This window comes from Lutra lutra, chromosome 15, assembly GCF_902655055.1.
Source record: "Lutra lutra chromosome 15, mLutLut1.2, whole genome shotgun sequence".
NCBI classification, from domain to species: Eukaryota; Metazoa; Chordata; class Mammalia; order Carnivora; family Mustelidae; genus Lutra; species Lutra lutra.
The window spans coordinates 19,187,184-19,208,819 of record NC_062292.1 but is presented as its reverse complement, the minus strand read 5'-3'; the positions used below and the strand labels follow the sequence as shown (position 1 = coordinate 19,208,819).

The 21,636-nt window shown below is 47.4% G+C and overlaps 1 protein-coding gene across 6 annotated transcripts in view; it reads right to left on the bottom strand.

Moving 5' to 3' along the window:
* Window positions 1-21,636, bottom strand: part of LAMC2 (laminin subunit gamma 2) — a 64,869-nt gene that overhangs the window by 20,046 nt on the left and 23,187 nt on the right. For all 6 annotated transcript variants that reach the window (XM_047705698.1, XM_047705697.1, XM_047705695.1 and 3 more), the window contains 7 exons: window positions 19,236-19,424; window positions 10,191-10,326; window positions 6,798-6,896; window positions 3,997-4,133; window positions 2,885-3,007; window positions 1,867-2,056; window positions 706-818 (listed from right to left, as the gene is read on the bottom strand). In XM_047705698.1, coding sequence (XP_047561654.1) covers window positions 706-818; window positions 1,867-2,056; window positions 2,885-3,007; window positions 3,997-4,133; window positions 6,798-6,896; window positions 10,191-10,326; window positions 19,236-19,424 — 987 coding nt within the window. The remainder of the gene's footprint in view (window positions 1-705; window positions 819-1,866; window positions 2,057-2,884; window positions 3,008-3,996; window positions 4,134-6,797; window positions 6,897-10,190; window positions 10,327-19,235; window positions 19,425-21,636) is intronic.

The following is a 21,636-nucleotide window of genomic DNA, read 5'->3' as shown; positions in this document are numbered from 1 at the left end:
GCTGGTTGTGAAATGAAAATGAGACCATGCATACATGCTAATGTGCCTGGCTCAAAGGAAAGATTCAATAAAATCATTAATAAGCACCTTTTCTACATCCTGCTTGATTTGCTTCGTTAGTGATGTGGAAATTAGGCACGCCAGTGAGCAATGCTTCCTGTTCACGTAAGTGCTAAAAAGCTCATGGAACTCCCATGAACAGAATTCCGTTGGGAGCAGAGTGTCCCCCCTCCCCCATGTAAAGTTCAACAAAAGGAGTTAACGGAATTCAGGTGATGTCTGAATACGGTAACATTGAGTACAGTCCCCAAGGTGCAGCAATTCAAGGACTATAGGGCTGAGTCGTAGACACCATTTTCTAGCTAAAGGCACAAGCCCATTTGTTGTAGATTATCTTCTTCAAATAATCAGCTTCATTTAAATTTGGAGGCTCTTAGCAAGACTCTTAGCTCTTCGTTGGTGTTAACCCCTTTTTAGAGGAAAAGCAACTTCTAGAAAATAAGAATTTAGAAACTTCTAGACTTTCTAGAAACTTCTAGAAAATAAGAATTTAGAAAATAAGAGAAGTAAGAATTTAGACCTAATCGGAGACCCTCCATCAAAACCATCAAGCAGTTTACCTACTTGTTTGGAGACTGTCACTACCTCAGGAAGCTGACACACACTCAAACCCAAGAGAGGAATTCATTTCCCTCGGTCACTTACTATATTCTCCATAAGTGGCTCGGATCCGCAGGGCCGTGAGGTTGCGCAGTAACCTCCGGTACTCGAAGTAACTCAGCTGGGGACTCCAGTTACTGCTTGGACGTTCATTTAATCTGCAGGATTTAAAGCCCAAAGCTTAAAAATACAGCTCTTATCAAGTCTTATAATTTGTATACATGATATAAATTATGCCCAAGAAGGTGGGAACCACTAAGCCCCTTCGTGGCCCTGCCTAGACAGGGTGAAGGATGGGTAACTGCACTGTCATAGCCTGAAACTTGGAGTCTGCTCACTGCACGGGGAGCATGAGCCCCATGGGAAGTGACAGAGGGAGTCCCAGTGCGAGAAGCCCAGGCCCAGGGGTCATGGCATCCAGTGCTGGTCCAGGTCCACAGAGACCACCTTCTATTCCTGGCCACACAAAACTCACTCCCAGGAACATGGCCGAGTTCAAGGAGTTCTGACCCTCAAGAGAGCTACCATTAATTTTTGGTTTTGTTGTTTACGTGATTTGTTAAACTGAGCACAATTTCACTTACTCTTTTCAAAAGTCCATTTTCACGTTCTACATTGGACATGTCCAATACTTCCGAATTCAGCATTTATAACTTCTTACAGCATCGTATTACCATCCCTGTGCTAGTCTTTCAAAAGTTGTTCTGTTTTTTTATTGGAGTACTTCCAGAAACAACCTAACTTCTTTTCTTTAGTTCACTGACCTCACTTCTGTCTTCCTTTCTCCCACTCCACACTTCGTTCAGGCTTAACTACTTAGAATTTCCTAAAGTACAAAATGTCCTCAGGCATGATTATTTCCCCTGCTTTGCTAACCTTCCCCTCCCCCCATTTCCATCCTTAGGAAACTCTTTCCACTTGTCATATTTTCTTGGGAAGCTTCCCTTGATCACTGCAATGTGGGTCACTTGTGCCTCCTCTGTGTGTTCAAAATACTGTGCCCACCTTGTCTATCTTGTCATTTACAAGTCACACCGTAATATTCTTTATTTTTTCTCCCACTAGCCTGCCCTGTTTCTATACATGATACTGCATCTGGCACATGAAAGGTGCTCAGAAAAGCTTATGAAAAGAATAAATGATTGAATGCATGAACAAAGGAAGTGGACTTGAGTCACCTGACCCACTTGTCGTCGCTCTTTTTACCTGAACGTGTAAGTCTTGGTGATCCCACAAGGCAGCGTCTTGCCCGGTGTCATCAAGGGAGCTGTGACCCGGAGACCAGCACCTTCCAGGATCACATCATGGGCGGATGGGTGTCTGCCTCCCCTGTCCACACGGTAGTCAAAAGACAGGGTTTGCCCATAGCTCACCTGTTGATTCCCGAGAAATTTGGCTGTGAAAGAGAATTTGAAAAGATTGAGATCAGTGTGAAACTGGAGAAGAAAACGAGCTAGCAAGTTTGCACTAATGTTGGTGATTTCTGCTGGAGTCCCGTGTCATCAGCCTGGCCCACAACCACTGTTCCAGAAGAACCAGTTCATGGAGGTGGCCATATTGCTGTTGGCTACAAAGGAGAGTTAGTGACTGACATGCTAGAAGGGCCACGTTGAAAGACAATTCCCTCTACTCGATGATTCACAGGATGGCCCCGACAACAGGGGCTTGTAAAGGTCCAGGTATGTTGGTAATTGTATCATTTGTTATATAATGCTTTCTAGTTCACAGACATCATCTAGTTCACAGACATCATGACATTTGATGTTAACAATCCTTGGAGGTATTATCACCCCAGTCAGCAGCAGAGAGAACTGAAATTTGGAAAGGTTAAGAGGACAACTTACCTGGACATCACATATGAGCTAATGAAATGAACTACTAATACATTTGTTTTTGACGTACAAGTGGTTAAATCAGAGAATGCCTTATTTTCGCTTCTCCATCTGCTTCTCAGTAGATCCACAGAAGTGACCTCTGTCTTTATTTCTTGTCTTGATGGGAAACCTAGAAACTTCCCCTTTGATGAAAGTAGGAACCTCAAACAGGGTGCGTCTGCGAGGATACACGGTCCTATTCTATTGTATCATGAATCGGTCAATAGGGCTAAAGCTCTGTCTTCCAGAGAAACTGCTTTTCTGAACGCCAGGTAAGGTGTTTTCACATTTGCTAACTTCGTTTTTCTCTCCTGACTTCTTGGCTTCTATAAGAAAAATGCCATACATACCAGGGGCGACAAAATAGACAGGGTCTGATCGTCGTGCTGAGCTGAACACATCCCGGTGACGCTGGGACCACTGGAGCTTTGCAGGAGACCCATTTCTTTGGACAGCCTTCCAGCCGTCAACATCTGGAACACAAAGAAAACCCCTCTGCATGCAAAGCTCATTATCTATTGAGCTAAATAAGGCAAGACTTAATTGCCAAAAATTCCTAGACGTGAACAGCTAGTGGGGTTTTCTTACTAGTTCCACATTGATGTGCAGCCCTCAAAATGTCCTATGCCCCTTCTCTACTTGGGTCTTGACTTCGGCGGCTCCCACCCCATAGCGGCTCTGACTTCTAGGAGTCTGATTCTCATAATAAGAGAGCATGGTTTCATCTGCCTGTAGCTCATACTTCTTTTTTATTTACAGAAACAGGTCCTGGCCTTTGTGAGTGGAGAGGGTCCAGTTCCAAGAGAAACTAGAAGTTGAAATCATGTCACTCTCCTAGATTTAAAAAATCTAGGATTTTGTAGCTTGGCAACTAATCTCACATACATTAACTCACTTAATGAATGTGGCAAGAGTATTTTTTAAAAAGATTCATTTATTTATTTTAGGGAGAAAGGGGGGGCACATGTGAGTGGGAGGAGGAGTAGAGAGTGAGAGTCTTTCAAGCAGAGATGTGGGGTCAATCCCACGACCCGTGAGATCACGACCTGAGCTGAAACCAAGAGCCAGACGCTCAACCGACTGAACCAGCCAGGCTCCCCGGAAAGCAGGATTATTAATGAATGTGAATTTCAGGAAGACTCACATAACTCCCACCCAACCAAATGAAAGAGTCTTTTGTGGTTTTAAAATACATGGAGATGGGAAATGCAAGGAGATGAAAATCTGGTCTCTTTTTAGTTATTCTTTTAAGTTTTCATATACCCGTAGGAGTCAGGTGTGCCGCTGACTTTTTCAAGACATTAGGCTCCCCTTCTTGCCCAGACAAAATAACGCCCATTAAAAGCTAGAAGAGAGTTGCTAAAGACCACGCCAAGCCAAGCTGTGATGAGGAGGAAGCTGTCTGTAAGCATAAAGCACGATACAATGTTAAAAACAAACTTCTAGAAACAGAACACTTTACCTTGATAGAAAGTAGAGGTGATTGTATGGACACTGTAGTCTCCCGAGCTACGGCAGTTGGCTGAATGCCCGTAGCAAAAACACTGGGTACAGCCCTCAGGGTTTCCCCCATCCAGGTGATAGTAACCCGGTAGACACCTGCAGCGGCATTTTCGAGATCAGGACCATGTTAGAAGTCACTTCTCGTTTCGTAGAGAGAACATGATGACTGATCTTTCCTACTTTCTCTCCCACCTGGCCCTATCATTCCCAGAACTGGGAAATACGAGCTTACACATACCAGCCCTGCTCGGGGACACGCTGGACAGTCACAGCCCCACTGAGAGAGCACGGACGTTCACTTTCTGTCCCCGTGCTAGAGTGCGGTCACGATGGACTCGGTGGCCTGGGCCCTTAGTGATTTCCCCATCCTTGGTGAGGAACTGAAAGTCCCATGAGCAAGGACAAAAAGAATTGGGGCAGGGGAAGGCAGAGGTGGTCCTGTCTTCGAGCAAGTGTTTAATGGGGGCAAGCGAGTGAGGGGCGGAGCCAGGAGAGGGAAGGCAAATGTCCCAGCCCCAGGCCCTGCTCAGCTGTACTGACCCGCACACCACCACCAGCTGCTGCCCACTGTCCCCGCCCCTTAGAGCCCTGCTCTGCTCTGAGGGGAGAGGGACAGGGGGCCACATGACAAAGAAGGATGGCTGGAGGCTCCCTACAAAAGCAAAAGGTAGGCTGGTGCCCACCCGCCAGTGGCTTCTCTGAGGACCACAGCTACCAGGCAGGTCTCAGATGCTGGGATCACAGAGAAGGAGGAGAAGCTGGGGAGGACTTGTTTCTCTCCATTCAAGTTAACTACACCCTTCTTCGTGAAATAATAATAGTTTCACTGATCATTTACTTAGCACAGATGCTGTGCCGGGCACTTGATGTGTGTTCTCCAATCTAATCCTTGGTACAACCCCAGGAGATAGGAATTGTTATTTCCAAATTTCTTTTTTTTTTCTTTTTAAATTAATTTATTTTAGAGAATGAGAGAGAGAGAGCAGGAGGACGGGGAGAGGGAGAGAGAGAATCCAGCACAGAGCCTGAGGAGTGGCTCGATTTCAGGACCCCGAGATCATGACCTGAGCCAAAATCAAGAGTTGGATGCTCAACCACCTGAGCCACCCAGTCTCCCAATTTCCCATTTTCTTAGATGAAGACACCCAGGCCAGAGAGAGGTTAAGAAATTTGTTTGAGGGGCGCCTGGGTGGCTCAGTGGGTTAAGGCCTCTGCCTTCAGCTCAGGTCATGATCCCAGGGTCCTGGGATTGAGCCCTGCATCAGGCTCTCTGCTCAGCAGGGAGCCTGCTTCCTCCTCTCTCTCTGCCTGCTTGTGATCTCTGTCTGTCAAATAAATGAATAAAATCTTAAAAAAAAAAAAAAGGAAATTTGTTTGAGGTCATAGAGCTGATAAGTGACTGAGACAAGATTTTCAAACCAGGTACATCTGCCTCTAAATCATGTGGTCTAATCCACTGTGCCCCATGACGGGAGTCTGCTTATCAGGCAAAATCACAGAAAAGCAGGTTCACTGTGAACAGTAAATGCTTCGGAGAAAAGCTGTATATAAAAAAACATTGGTTTTGTTTTGTTTTTCTCTACAGAGCAAGGGCTTAAAAAAAATCATGATGGTTTCTTTGGAAGAAACCTGCAGATTAAAAGGGATTAAAGAGCAAAGCAGGAGGGAGGAGGGGCACAGAAAGGGAGGGGAGGGAATGAAAAAAAGAACGTAGGGGAGGAACTGAGGGAAATCGGGCAAAACTCAAGGACAGTGTTGAGGGATGTAACCAGGCACTAAATTATGAAGAAAAATAAGGGTGTGATTACACAGACGACAGAATGATGGTCATTTCTCGAAAAGGAGGGAGGCTGTTGTCATTGGGATGGCACAGTATTAGCGAAGGTCTATTTCTTAGAAGGGGCGGTGCTGACCTTAGTTTTACGTGGTTTTCTGTTTCTGTGTGACATCGTGAAAATAAAAACCTTTCCAGAAAGTGATTCCTCTTTCAACACGTAAGCTGTGTTTCCCCTCCTCCACCTCAGCAGCCAAGAACCCCCCAGAAACACACGCTGGGAATGTATCTGGTGTTTTCTCTGCCCAGGGGTAAGTGGTTGTCAGGATGCCAACGGACTGCTTTCTGACTTTCAAGGAAACGAGGAGAACACCTTTACCTCTGGGACCAGCAATCGCAGAGGCGGGAAGAGCTTGAAGTCTGAGCGATGTGTCCTTAAGGAACGTCCGCAAGCAGCGCTAGAGGCCAGATGGCTGTTTACGGCGCCACCTGCCCCCACATGGCTCGGGGCCACATGGCATCTTCTCCCGGCTCATGCGTGTGCATGCAACCACCGTCCCATCCCTGGGCGGTGCCTCTGCCACACAGGATGGTTATTTATGGCCATATTCCCTCTTACTAGCATTTTCCCAACATGCTTAATTAGACCAGGCCTTTCCTGGGGCCAAGCTGAGTCATGTGACCTCATTATCGCATGCCACCCCATATGGGAGCACCTGGGATTCGGAGTCCGCTGGCCAGGGGACTCCCTGGGGCCCTGCACCTCTGCCGCCCTTGTAGACAAAGGGAGGGGGCCCACAGCAAAAGCATGGGGTCCAGGGAGACTTGGGGGCTCAGCTGTCTTTTTTTAAAGAGCTAAGTTTTTGAGGACAGAGGACAGGACAGAGGTGGTGTACATTTGTTAAGTGTCCCTTTTCCACAACTGCACTCGGAGAGTGACTTCTCATGCTGACCGCTGTGTCTGCAGGGCCACAGTTCACACAGACCTGTCACAGCGCTCTCCGGTGACAGCTGGCTTGCAGACACAGCGGCCCTCGTCGCAGGGCCCCGAGATGCCAGCTGGGTCACAGTCACACTTGGAGTCTCTGCGAAAGAAGAAAAAGAAAATTAGGGATGTGTCTCCAAACGCTTTTCAGCTATCCACATAAAGATCAAGAGCTCCTGCGCCAGCGTCACCGGCCTGAGCAAAGCCTTCGTCTTCAGCGGGGCCCCTCTCAGCTAGCCTTGTCCGTGCTCATCTCTCACGGGCCCTTTAAGGACTCGTTTGTCTAGGCTCGTGCTCCTCTGAGGGTGACAGCCGGTCCACGAACCATTTGCTACCCTCCCCTAAGGAGAAGAGGGGCTTGCACCAGGACGTGAACCAAATCCATTACTAAACGGTTCAGTTTGGTTTGGTTTAGTTTGGTTGACTGTCTGGTTCAGTGGCCGGTTTTTTGTTTTTGTTTTTAATTTTTTTTAATTTATCATTGCTTCTCTGTTGTTTGATTCAGTGAAGACAGCTTTCCTTGTGATGGATTCCATCTACTTGCTATTTTCATTTAGTTCTTTCTTTTGGTAACACTTCTATCAAGACACAATTCAGGGACGCCTGGATGGCTCAGTTGATGGAGCGTCTGCTTTCAGCTCAGGTCACAATCCCGGGGTCCTGGGACTGAGTCCTGCCTCGGGCTCCCCTCTCAGCAGGGACGTGGCTTCTCCCTTTGCCCCTCCCCCCAGCTCATGCTCGCTTGTTCCCTCAAAGAAATCAATCAAATCTTTAAAAAAAATTTAAAATTTTTTAAAAGGACCCAATTCACATACCAAACAATTCCCCCATTTAAAATGTACAATTTGCTGGTTTTTAGCAGATTCTCAGAGTAGCAGAATTTAGCAGAATTTAGTAGAGTTTAAAATATTCTCAACCATCCCAATCAATTGTAGAACATTTTCATCACTCCAAAAAGAAACCCTGTGCCCGCAGAAATCACCCTCCCTTCCCCCAAGCCCCGTCCTCGACAACCACTAATCTACTTGCCGTGTCTATATAGAGCTGCCTGTTCCGAACATTTTCTGTAAATGGAGTCATACAATCTGTGGCCTTTCGGGTTTGGCTTCTTTCACTTAGTATGTTTTCAAGGTTCATCCAATGTTATATTTCATCCAAGTATCAATAATTCAGCTCCTTAGGGCTGAATAAAATTCTATCACATGGATAGACGACATTTTGCTCATCCATTCAATAGCTGACAGACATCTGGGTTGTTTCCACTTCTTAGGTATTATGAGTAACGCTGCTAGGAGCATTTGTGTACATGTTTCTATGCAGATATGTATGTTTTCATATTTCTTGAGTATATTCCTAGGAGTGGAATTGCTGAGTTTAACTGATTGATTGATTGATTTGGTTGATTTGGTTGCAGGACTTTCTCAAAGAAGGAATCCACCAGTATTTCCATTATCTAGTCTGGGCACAAGCTCTTAGTGTTCTGGCTTATGACTAGTATCACTCACATGAGCACATAGTCATTCGCATCTATCTCTTGGGTCTAAAACCAAATCTGTAATCTCCCTCCTATTTGCTCTTCCTCTGACTGCCCTTTGACCCCATCCAAATCCTACCCAAACCCGGATGGGCTCCCTTCTCCTCTTCATATTTCATATCTAGTCAGAGCCCCATCCTGTCAGGCTCCCTAAAGATCCCTTTCCCGGCCCTCTTCTTTCACTTGGGAGGTTCTCCTCCTGCCCTAGTCCTTCACATGACTTGTCTGGACACTTTGACAAACATTAGGCACCATCTACTGGTTGCTAAGCACCAAGGACATTAAGAAATAAGATCCTGATCTCTACAAGGCTCGGCCGGGCAGAAACATGAACAATGAGGGCAGCAAAGCCTAAGGCCAGCTGGAACTGAGCAGGGGGCCTGCCTGCCTGCCTCTCCCCACTCTGGGCAGTGGGGATGCAGAGTATGAACAAGGCCAAGCCAACAAGGGGCTTCCATTCTGGTGGGAGAGACCGACAAACAAATACACATAGAAGACAAGAGATGTGAAGTAACATCAGTCAGAACTCGGAGGGATGGGGACTGGCCAGGGAAGGCCCCTGGAGGAGTGGCTGAGGTAGGGATGGAGGCTGTGAGGCTCTCCGTGGCCCCGTAGGAAGCATGAGTGCTCTAGGCCAGGGCTGAGGTCCCTTGGCTTGGCTTCTTTGAGGAAGGGAAGGGAGGCTGGTGGGACCAAGTGCAGGGGGCGGGGGGGGGAAAGGGAAATGCAGCGGAAGCCCACTGCTGAGGGAACAGAGGGCAGAGGACCTTGCAGGCCCTGCTGGTCTGCAAAAGAAGTCTCCACCTCATTCTGAGAGGACAGGGAGCTGCTGGAGGGCTACCAGCAGAGAGGTGACATGGTCTGCCTCAGTTTTAGAGGCATTTTCAAAGGCAGATGTGGCCGAAGGAAGGGTCTCTGAGGACAATCTGAGAGGGGGCAGGGAAGCCTAGAAGAGAGCAATCTGTGCAGAGGCCTAAGGGAGAGAGAATTTGGGACAGCGGCAGCCAGGCTGGCGCCAACACGGTGGGCAAGGGGCTGGCAAAGGGGGCAACGGGAAGTGATCCTCTGAGGGTACCTTGTAGCTAACAGCTTTCCTGCCGAGCTCCCTTTCTCCTAAGCCAACCCAGTCCCTGCCAGTTCTGCACCCCTGAGACTGCTTATGTGATTTATAATGTATGTCCCGTCTTCTTCCAGGAACATTTTTTTTTTTTTTTTTTTTTGAGAGAGAGTGAGCATGTGCATGAGTCGGGGGAGGGCAGAGGGAGAGGGAGAGAGACTCTCGGGCAGACTCACACTCAGCTCCAGCCCAGCACGGGGCTCGATCTCAGGACACTGAGATCATGACCTGAGACGAAATCAAGAGCCAGATGCTTAACTGACTGGGCCCCCCAGGCGCCCTCTTCCGGGAAAGAACATGAGGAGGGGGGGGGAGAATACTTCAAACTAAAGGGAAATAAAACTGTGCAGAAAAGTTTTTCTAGTCCAACATCATTTGGGTCGAAATGGGTCCCAGGTGAGAAACTGGAGGGCGCTTTACCTCCATCCTTGTTCATCTAAAGGGGGGCAATCACTGGGGTGAACAACATGGGTTTCAGAGCCTAGACGTGGGGCCTGAATATGAGGTCCCCACTCCCCAGTGGTATCAGGTAAACTTAACCCCCCGGGTGTACAGTTCTGACTCCCCCATGAGTGTGACGTTAATCCCAACCGCTGAGGCTTATTGTAAGGACTAAACGGCATAGCCCATGTCAAGACCTCCAGCAGCGCTTGGCACGCAGCTGGTGCTCAGTGATGTAAGTGGCCACAGATAATGTCATTGTCACCCCTCATGGCAGAAGCTGTGGTGGTGGAGGTGCTTACAGTGGCCTTTGGTCTCGGGTGCAGCCGGCGTCAGTGAGCGTGTGGAAGCCGGGCAGACAGCGGTCACACCTGTCTCCTGTCACACCAGGTTTGCAGCTGCACCGGCCAGAGCTGTCGCAGCGAGCGCTCAGAGAACCTGTAACCCATGGGGTAGGGAGAAGGAAAGAAGAAAAGGAAATCCTTAGTTTATAGGGCGTTAGGAAGCAGCTGAAACCCCATGGGAGCTCAGTGGCTACCAAGCGATTGACCACCGCCTGCTGCTTCTAGAGAGCTGTCCCCGTCTCTGAGGACCATCTAGCCCCAGGCCGGAGCTCACAGCTGAGCAGGGCATCTGCGCGCCGAGAAACGGAAGGTGCTCCTGGAAGCGTGTCTACTTCTCTACCTGCTCCGATGCAAGCATTAAGTAGCATGTCCACCACTGCTTTTAAAAAGAAGTTTGTGGGGGCACCTGGGTGGCTCAGTGGGTTAAAGCCTCTGCCTTCGGCTCAGGTCATGATCCCAGGATCCGGCTCTCTGCTCAGCGGGGAGCCTGCTTCCTCCTCTCTTTCTGCCTGCCTCTCTGCCTACTTGTGATCTCTGTCTGTCAAATAAATAAATAAAATCTTTAAAAAAAAAATAAAATAAAATAAAAAGAAGTTTGTGGAATCCCTGAGACCTCAAGAAGAGGGACAGCGTGTGCATGAACACATCAGCCTCCTCCAAGACAGCATGAGACAGCAACCAATGTCTTCCCTTATTTCTGGTAGCCAAAAGCCATCTTTTAAGAGCCAGTGTGATTTATTTTTATTTTATTTTATTTTATTTTAGTATGGGAAGGCCTCCTAACTGGAAATATCTCTACCTACCTGGAGTGACAGACATTCTCGACCTTGGGGCATCGCCCCTTCCCTGCGCATCTCACCCGGTGTATGCACAGAGCACTAGTCCAGTGGTTGATTCTGTAGAGCCGCGCTCTTACTGGTGAGAGGGCCCCCTCGGATCGTGAGTTGATGAGAGACCAGAAATGCTCAGGGCAGCAAATGTGCCCCTCCGGAACCCGGCCTCCTCTGTCTGACTACCTCCCTTCCCCTGACCCGCTTCAAGTCCGTCCTCTCTCCCTGGACCCTGCCTCCCCCTCTCTTCCCTGCCTCCATCCTCGCCTCCCTTCCCTCCTTCCGTGCTGCTTGAACAGTGGAATTCAGACCACATTACTCAGCTGTTTCTCTCTCTGGTGGCTCCCCACTACAAGCAGAAGAAAACGCACTCTGTATCGTGGTGCACAGAACTCGACCTCTCCTACCACGTGGCCTGCTCTCCTGCGCTCTGTTCCAGCTCCCCGCTCCCCCAGCCTGTCCCCCAGGCCGCTTCTCTCCTTCGGGCAACTGCACTTGCTGCTCCCCCTGCCCGGAAGGCTCTTTCCCCAGAACTTCCCCCTCATTGGCCCAACTTCAGCTGTCAGGTCCTGATATAATATGACTTCTCTAGGGAAATCTCCTTGAACTCCCAAATCTCAAATAGCTGTCCCACTGCTCTTGCAGTCCTGCTGACTCACGATGACCTCAGCTTGCGGTCCCTGCTCTGGCCCCAAGGCCCCACTGCGGAACCCAATGCAAAGAGGATGCCCAGAAATCTGTTGCAGGGACGCACATGTGCCAAGAAAGAGGTCAGGGTTGTTGGGAAAGAGTCGGGGGAGGCAGGGGAGCAAAACATGAGCAGAAAGGTGGTGAGAGGGGTGCCTCACCCGCGTCACAGTCTCCCTGTGCTGGCGGAATTATCAAATAATCTACGTATGGCAACCAACTGTGACAAGCAGGCCACCCAGCATCGATAAAGCCGAGAGAACGCTAGCCAGTTGCTCTTTTCTTTCTGATCAATTATTCTGTGAATTTTTTTTTTTAAAGTGAGGCAGAGCTTACTAATTTATGTTTGGACATAGACAATACTGAGACATTTACTGTAACATTAGTAGACCACTAAGCACAGTTATTTTTTTTTAAGATTTTATTTATTTATTTGACAGACAGAGATCACAAGGAGGCAGAGAGGCAGGCAGAGAGAGAGAGAGGAGGAAGCAGGCTCCCTGCTGAGCAGCGAACCCGATGTGGGGCTCAATCCCAGGACCCTGGGATCATGACCTGAGCTGAAGGCAGAGGCTTTAACCCACTGAGCCACCCAGGCGCCCCTATTCTGTGAATTTTTGACTCACTAGTAGATACGATTCCATCAATAAAGATACTGGCTCTGTGCCAATATAAAGGCTTTTTGCCACATGTGGAACCTGAACTACATTAGCTACATTCACAGAGCCGGTGACAGACGCCATGTCAGCTTCGCAAGGCTTGAAGGGGCCCTCGGTGATAATGGTATACACTACATTTTTTGAGCATCGATCGCGCGTGAGACCCTGAGTTCGGCAGTCTGGATACATGTGAGGAGATGCTAGCTCCTAGTGAGATAAGAGCCGAGAGAAGAATGGCAGATCATCCGTGGGTAACAGGGAAGGATCAGAGGCTCAGGAACTGTAGACCCACAGTTCGCAAAGGCATCTCGGGGAAAATCTGCAGGTTGCCTCCGGGAAGGGAACAGCATTCCTTGGGAAAGGCATCCCGCTGTGAACAGGATGACCTGGACTAGAGCGTCTGGGTGACAAGGGCAGGAGGGAATCGCCGAGAGAGCCACGTGGAGGCAGAACGATCAGCCTTCCCCTCCTAGGAACTAGACGACGACGAGGGGGTAGGGATCACACGAGGACACCAATGTCCCAATGTGCACCACGAGACAAAAGTGAGGCTATACCATAGAGAAGGGGAAAGAAGGAGCAAGATCTCAGGTTGAAGCATCAAGGGAAGATCACGAGTTTCGTTCTGGACATTGTGAACTTGAGTTTCTGGTGACGTATTAAGGTGGAAATGTTTCACCTGGAGCTCAAGAAAGAGGCTGGGGGTGAAGATCTAGGAGTCTTTAGCCAAGTAGGAAGCGAGAGCAGGCGTAAGACCACCCTGGGGGGCAGACAGAGCAAGGACAGGAGGAGCCTCCGACACAGATGGAACCCCACGGATCAAGGGGCTTTTCATAATCAAAGCAGAAAGAAGTCTCAGGACACTGGAAGCCAAGGGAGCAGAGTTCTGAGAATCGAGGGAGGATGAGGGTGGGAGTTGCAGGACCTAAGGCAAGAGAGTATTTGATGAGATGAGCGTGAACAGAGGCCTCCCGGGGCTGGTGTGCGCCGACCTCCACGCTCCTGCCCTGTACGCAGTCAGCAGCCAACAGAGCCAAGAAGGAAATGTTCTGAATTATGCTCTGATAAGTAACATTCAACAGAAGACTTCTCTCTTTAAATCAATTCACTTGTTGTTGGTTTTTTTCTTTTTCTTTTTCTTTCTTTTTTTTTTTTTTAACACAAATGGGTTCTATCTGGGACTCAGAAATCCATTTTTTTCCCCATTCCAATGAATGGAAATTACACTTTCAACTGAAGAAAATTCTCCCTACCGTTTTTCAGAAATGAATCCTTCTTAGAAAATGGAAAAGATTGTACTTTGCCTTGGGTTTGGCCTGCATAGACCAAAATGGAAACAGCTTATTGAGAGAAATAAAAAATCACCTCATGAAAATAGGCGTTGTGTGTCGAGAGAAGTTTGGGAAATGACGCTCACTTGATCCCTCTGAGATTTACAACGTAATAGTAACTTCAGCACACACAGAGCTTGTTTAAATTTTAATGCCCATATTTCTAAACATTATTTGACATTCTTACAGGCCACATCTATTATTATCTTGAGGAATGCTGTGTTCTACAGGACATTATCTAGAGAATCCTGCTCTAAAAGCTGGAGGGTCAAAGAGCCCAGACTTTGGGGCACCTGGGTGGCTCAGTCGGTTAAGCATCTGCCTTCAGCTCAGGTCATGATCCCCAGGGTCCTGGGACTGACCCCCGCATCGGGCTCCCTGCTCAGCAGAGAGCCTGCTTCTCTGTCTGCCTGCTGCTCTGCCTACTTACGCTCGCTCTCTCTGTGTCAAATAAATAAATAAAATCTTAAAAAAAAAAAAAAAAGAGCCCGGATTTTGAAATCCAACAAATCTCCCTTCAAAACCAGCTCTTCCACTTAGCTGCGTGTCCTTGGGCAAACGCCTTACTCATCAGTTCTAAGGGACGGTAACCACCTATGCCTTATAGAGCTATTGCAATGCTTTGGACTAAGATATATAAAGTGCCTCGTTAAGTGTCTCACACGTCACGGGCGTTCAAAGAATGTAGTTTGCACTGGGACCGCTGGCCTCCTTCAAACCTTGCAAAGTAAACGTGGAGACGTGCACGGGTCCTTGCAACGAGCATGACCACTTTGTGTCACATTCCAAAACGTCCAAAGTAATGGCACTGGTTTTTCAAACTCTCTCATTGAAATAAAAACACGTGTCCCATCTCCTACTTCATGAGCTACTCTTAGGGATTGTGGACAACTGGGCTGAGAGAACAGAAAACAGCTCCCTGTGTCGGTTTTGTGTCCTAATAAGCTCTTTCAGGGGTTCTACAGATACGGTCTATGGGCATCTAAGGGCTCAGGAAGGTGTGCTATAATGAGTACTATTTAAAAATCAGGGGCACCTGGGTGGCTCAGATGGTTAAGCGTCCAAGACTTTTGGTTTCGGCTCAGGTCATAATCTCAGGGTTTTGAAATCGAGCCCTGCATCGGGGTCTGTGCTCAGCTCGGAGTCCCCTTATCCTTTTCCTTCCTCCTTTACCCTTCCCCCTCCTCCCTCTCTCTCTGCCTCTCTCTCAAATATCTAAATAAAATTAACATAAAATAAATAAAAATTAAAACAAAAAGAGGGTCCATCCTTTTGGGAACCCTTTAAATACACATCTACACTTGTATTTTAACATAATATTATTATTATATTTTTATAAAAATATTATATAATATAAATGTAAAATTATATTTAATAATGGTAAGTTATTATTTAAGAATGTTTTAAATAGCAACCCAAATGTTATAGTCTGAGTAATTCACTGTCGCGAGTTGTAGATATGTAAAAAATAACAATAAAATTAAGAGAACAAGCCCAATTATCATTGATGTCCATAGAGGTCTCAAGAAGGCAGGTGTCCTGGGAGGAAAAAAACCACACAAGTACACACAGTGAATTTCAAAATTTTTGCAAAAGGTTCTCAGGGCTTACACATGTGCTTGTAAGAGTTAAAGCAAACTCAGCCCTGCTGCTGAACCCACAAAGTCATCCTCTCAAAATAAGCCTGGCTGCTAGATCTATGAGAAACTGATGTGAAATCCAGAATCTGTGACCATGTTCGGGATTATTACTGCTGTTGGCTTCACTCACTACACAAGGACTGACTGCATTTTTGGTAAGATGTGATCTTCTGCATTTGAGACTGTATATACAATAGATTCCCTTGAAAGTGACAAATAGGGGTGCCTGGGTGGCTCAGTGGGTTAAAGCCTTGCCTTCAGCTCAGGTCGTGATCCCAGGGTCCTGGGATCAAGACCCGCATCGGGCTCTCTGCTTAGCAGGGAGCCTGCTTCCCTTCCTCTCTCTCGCTCTCTGCCTGCCTCTCTGCCTACTTGTGATCTCCGTATGTGAAATAAAAAAAAAAAATTAAAAAAAAAAAAAGAAAGTGACAAATATCTCCCGGCTGACTGGGAGACTGAGAAGGCACATGGGGAATTAAACTTGAGCCACTGGCTAGTAATCTGGGCAGCCAGCGTCTAGTGGGGGACGGCACACGGTGGGGACAGTCTCTGTCACTGACATGCCACTCAGCCTGGGAGCTCGGGCTCAGCTTTACTTTCTCCGTCTCTAGAACGGTGGGTGGCGTGTTAACACGTACAGGTTGTCCAGTTGCTATGAGTACTGAAGAAGACATACTATATGGAAATATTCTGGGAAAACAGAAAGCATTAGCCGGATCTTAGGAAATAATAACCGTGAAGTTTTTCCTGGACATCTAATTGTCTGCTGTTGGGGATAAAAAGGCACCATTCTGATGCTTTTTTCCTTCAGATGGAAGGAATAAGAGGGAACAGTCCTCCCCCAGAACCTGGGATTACAACTTCAGCCCTTGCGGTGACTTCTTGTTAAAACTGGAGGTGTGGCTCGTTGTGATGACGGGAGGCCATCCACCCACTCCTCCAGGGCTCCATTTCCCCACTCTTTAAAAAAATTTTTTGAAAAATTCACTGCCAATTTCAGGATATTAATAAAAAAAAATAAAATGTTAATAAACAGTTTCAGACCAAAGATATGGCCTCTACAGGCTTCCTTCTAAACTGGAATGTGATTTTTTTTTTAAAGGCCGGTGTTCCAGGAAATTGCGACACTGACCTCTGTCCTAATAAGAAAAACAACTCCATCAACTACAATTTACTGAGTTGTCCACCATGTGCTTGACCAAGCTCACTCGTGATATAAAGAGCATGGGGATGGGGACCCTTTTATCGATGGGGACCCTGGGACAGCAAGAGGCGAAGGGACATGCCCAGAGTGACACAGAAGCAGTAGTGGAAGTGCCCAGGCTTGAAAAGACTGTCTGGCTCCCAAACCCACCACTAGTCTCCGTGTCATGACCTTGGCTGTCAGGGCACCTGGGGCTGGCACCGAGCTCTACAGCCTTCGATAGTTTCCTTCTCCCTCGCTTACTCTCTGCTACCTCATTGGTACAACGGAACTCAGAGTAGCATCCCCTTCACATGGTGATCTGTGAAGGTTCATTCCTGGCTGAAAGCATCCAGAAAAGTGCCTGGCACAGAGGAAGCAAGTCATGCGTGTTAGCTATTATTTCATAAGCTGGAAATCATTGCTGGGCTCCACCACTTCCGACCAAGCTGTTCATATGGAGCCTGGGATGTCTATGGCCTGAAAGAAAAGAAGAAACCAGGCTCATGGGTGCTGGGCGAGCCAAGGACGACACAGTGAAGAAGGGACGGTGTGTCAAATCCTTCATTCCCATCTCTCTGCTAAGCCGCAGGCTCCTTGTCTGCTCTAAGACTAATAACCTTGTCTTGGGGCCAGGCTTTCCAGCTAAGCCAGTTAAATTGCTCATTACATTCTCACTGATCATTTTGTCGGGATGACCCAAGTCCAGTGACTCACAGTGAGGCTGCATATAACCTACCAGGATATGGGCTCTTCGTGAGGACAGAAAGCCCAGTGAGATGGAGTCATTTGCCTTTTGATTTTTCTTTATGAAGTTCTTCAATTCACAGGGATACCTGCTAAATCCGAAAGATTTCTGGATGCTGACTCTGTGCCATAAAGCTGAGCCAATCTGACTCAAACCACACTGTAACAGCACCTGGTGAATCTGGAAGTGCTTGCGGGGATTTGCGTCTCTATCGCCGTGGGGTCCTCCCCAGGCTCTCCAACACCCTCAACCAGCAGCCCATGGCTGGACCAAACCTGCCCATCTCTACAAGCTTTCAGCGCAGCTGTGAATTCGTTCCACGGGGCTATGCTGAGTCATGGCCACGTGCTTTGGCTACGCTCTTTAAGTGGATTAATATTTATCGTATTACGCCATTAAACACTTTCTAACAAAGAGGAGAAACATACTGCCAAGAAAGAGAATACACAAATAAGGTAGTTAAAAAAAAAAACTCAGCTTATTTAAAAACTATTTGTCTCCCTCTTTATGTGCACTAACTTGTCTTTACTGTCCATGATGAACACAGCACAACGCGTGCCATCTGTGTGCGTACGAATTCCCACAGTTGTGTGTGAATAGTTTGTGAACGTAAGACTGGGTGACATACCTAAAAAACAAAACCAAAACACTACAAAAAAAGAGCCCTGCATTAACCAGTCATCCTGTAGGTGCCTCCTCTTTATTGATTCTTTTTTCTCTTAACAACCCTGGGAAAGACTTTAATCTGCCCATGAATCGGGCTGTCTCTTGGACCAGTACCTCCTTATATTGTTAGCACCTAGCATAGCACCAGAAACAGATATTTCTATCCCTTATTTTTTGAGAGGTTGGTCAAAGGCATAGTTGCAGAAAAGGGGACCTATCACTGGAAGCTAACAAGCTTCCTTTGTCCCTAGGTCAAACTGTCACCTGCCAGGAAAAGTAACCATGTCCCTCTCATGACTAGAACTCAAGCCAACAAGTCCTAAAGACTCCAGCTGGTTCCTACAACCCAGACTCAAGAAAAACAGTCTTTTCTGCTTGAAATAGTAAGACACCACCACCACCAGTGTCTAGCAGATTCTCTGTTGTTCTGGATGTTGAACACCATTCTCTTGCCCTGCTGGCTTCTCCCTTCCTCCCCCCTTCCCATCCTCCCCCTGTCCCTTCATCGTCCTTTTCCCCCAATTTTTTTCTTTTTAGTATAGTCAACACACAATGTTACATTAGCTGCAGGCGTACAACATGTGATGCGACATCCCTATAGGTTATGCTGTGCCCCCTCAAGTGTAGCTGCCATCTGTCACCCTACGATGCTATCACTGACTCTATTCCCCGTGATTCACTCATTTCATAACTGGAAGCCTGTATCTCCCACTCCCCTTTGCCCATGTCGCTCACCCCCCCATGCCTCTCCCTTCCAGCGAGGGTCCATTTGTGCTCTGTATTTATAGGCCTGATTCTGCTTTTTTTAGAAGCTTATTTATTGGGGCGCCTGGGTAGCTCAGTCTAAGGCTCAGGTCATGATCCCAAGGTCCTGGAATCGAGTCCTGCATCGGGCTCCCTGCTCAGCGGGAAGCCTGTTTCTCCCTCTCCCACTCCCCCTGCTTGTGTTCCTGCTCTCGCTGTCTCTCTCTCCAATAAATAAATAAAATCTTAAAAAAAAAAAGCTTACTTATTTATTTAAGTAATCTCCACACCCAACACGGGGCTCAAACTCATGACCCCAGGATCAAGAGTCACATGCTCTTCTGGCTGAGTCAGCCAGGCACCCCGATTCTGCTTTTTGTATGTTTATTCATTCATGGGGTTTTGTTTTTGTCATCGTTCCATTTATGAGCAAAATGACACGGTACTTATCTTTCCTGGTCTTTTTCCACTTAGTGTCATACCCTCTTGGCACAGCCATGACGTCGCACGCTTACCTTTGGTGTGACAGTTGCAGGGCAAGCAGCGGTCCCTCTCCCTCTGCCGGTAGAAGCCGTCCTTGCACTGCTCGCATCGAGGGCCATCCGTGTGGTCCTTGCAGTTGAGGCAGCGGAATCCGTTCCCTGTCTGTCTGTGGAGCTCGGGATCAAACACGCACTGCCCGGACTTGCCATTGCAATCACACACTGGGGGGCGGGAAGGGGGGGACATCGCTGGTAAAAAGCTCGGAGACGATATTATTGTTATTACTATAAATCATGCACGGCGTACTAAACAACTTGGAGTAAGCTAAGGATGACATGGGCTGAATGAGGACTGCGAGAGTCCTTGCCCCACCTAAAGGAAGCAGGAGATCCACTGGGATTAGAGGGGAGGTTTCTGTCAGAGAGAATGTGTGTTCTGGGTGGCCCGACGGTCCCATTCCTTAAGAGACACCAACAATCTCACATGATGTATTTTTATGTAAAAATTCCTGATTTACCTATTTGCAAGGTGTTCATTTTTACTTAAAACCCTGTGCAACCCCCTAGAACAAGTCTACGGGCTAAAGAAGACCTGGGGTCCGCCAGCGTGAGCACCCTGGCACAACGGTCGAACGGCTGATGGTGTCATCTGTCCCTCCAGGGATGGTCAAGGCTGAGAAGCTGAGTGTCCAGGCAGGTATCTCTCTCTGCCCCTCACTGTGCCTTCGGTGGCCCTCCCAGAGCCAGGTGTCAAAGAGAACCACAGTTTCATGAATAATACATTTTCCCAAGCGTCTAGGAGTTCACCCCATTGATGTTCTAGAGACACTCCTGAAGTGACATCTCCATGGGGGACCTAAAAGCCAATGAGGTAACTGGTGGAAATACTCAGCATCGTTCTTGTCGCAGGGCAGACCCTCAAAAAATGTTTCAGTCACAGCTGAGAAGAGAAAGATGTTAAGTCTTGAGGTTAAAAGAATTGGATCTAGTGAATACCAGTTCTGCTGTTTTCTTGGGCAAATCCCTTCACCTCTCTGAATCTCTTTACTTCTCTCTCATAAATGCGGAAGGCATTGCCTGCCTCCCTCATTGGTGAGAGGATCTCACTGAGCAAAGAACATCCGGTCCTTCATATCTGCTGCTTCACTCACACAACTGAGTGACGAGACCGATGCTGCCTCTGAGGAGAAATGCTGTTGAGAAAAGTTAAGTAATTTGACCCAGTGGAGAGCTGGGGTTTGAACCTGTGTCTGATGCCAAAACCCACTTTCTTTTCACCAGGCACATTGTCTCCGTTGGCCGTGTGGCCTCAATGGTAGTCTGTTTCTAGAACTGCCTATGGCCACAACTTACCCAGAGCACCGATAAAAAGTGGACAAACTGGCCAACAAGGCGTCCTCGCCAGACTCTGAAGGCCCAGGGGTGATGAAGTAAACCCATGAGCTTCCTAAGTGACTTCCTTACCACACATGTTTCCTACACACTCTCTCCCATCTGGGGAAAGGGAACTAACACGTCTGCAGAGCCCACTCTATTTCTAGCATTTCACACACATCCGTAACACTTCAACACAAACTTTACTATCCCCGTTGACTAGAGGAAGAACTAATGCTCAGAAAGAATGGGTATCTTGCTTCAAGTCACACAGCTAAATAGCAACCATATCATTTGCTCCCAGGTCTGTCCTACCACAAAGCCCTCACCTTCCCGTTCTACCCCTGCTTCTCAAGAATCTGGTTACCACTGGCATGGAGGCATTCCTTCTAGAAACCCCTCATACAGGCTTCTTCAGCCCCTATTCAAATCCTGTCCCTCCACAAACAGTACTGGTTATTATAAATTAATTTGTTATAAATTATAAATTTTTAAAAATTTTTAAATCTGTCTCCCTCCCTGTAATTTTTACTATGTGTTCCTGTTCTTCCGTGGAGAAAACACACACACACACATGCACGCATGTGCACACACACACACACACACACCCCTACTCTCCTCTCCGTTTACTTATTTTATTTCAGACATTGTTTTACAAGCACAGGAGCAGCCAAACCTTTGACCGTCTGAAGACAGTGACAGCATCTCCCTCTTTAGCCTTCTCTCCTTCTGGTTACACTGGAGACCTCTCACCCCCAGATCTTTCAGCCACTTCCTGTGTCATGATTTCTAGATTCTTCTTGACTGTCCTCCAGGGAACATACTCTCATTTCCACTGCCTTTCTTGAAACGGCCAGAATGTATGACAGTACTCCAAGTGTGGTTTGAACACCTCAGCTTGCAACACCACTGGATACTATAATTCCAGGGATGCAATTTAACATTTCATTAAACTTACAGCACGCTAAGTTTGCATTCAATTCAGACTCCCAGGTCTCTTTTGCCGAACTGGTGCCAAGATGAATCTTTCCCAACAAATGCTTGTGTAACTGACTTTGGA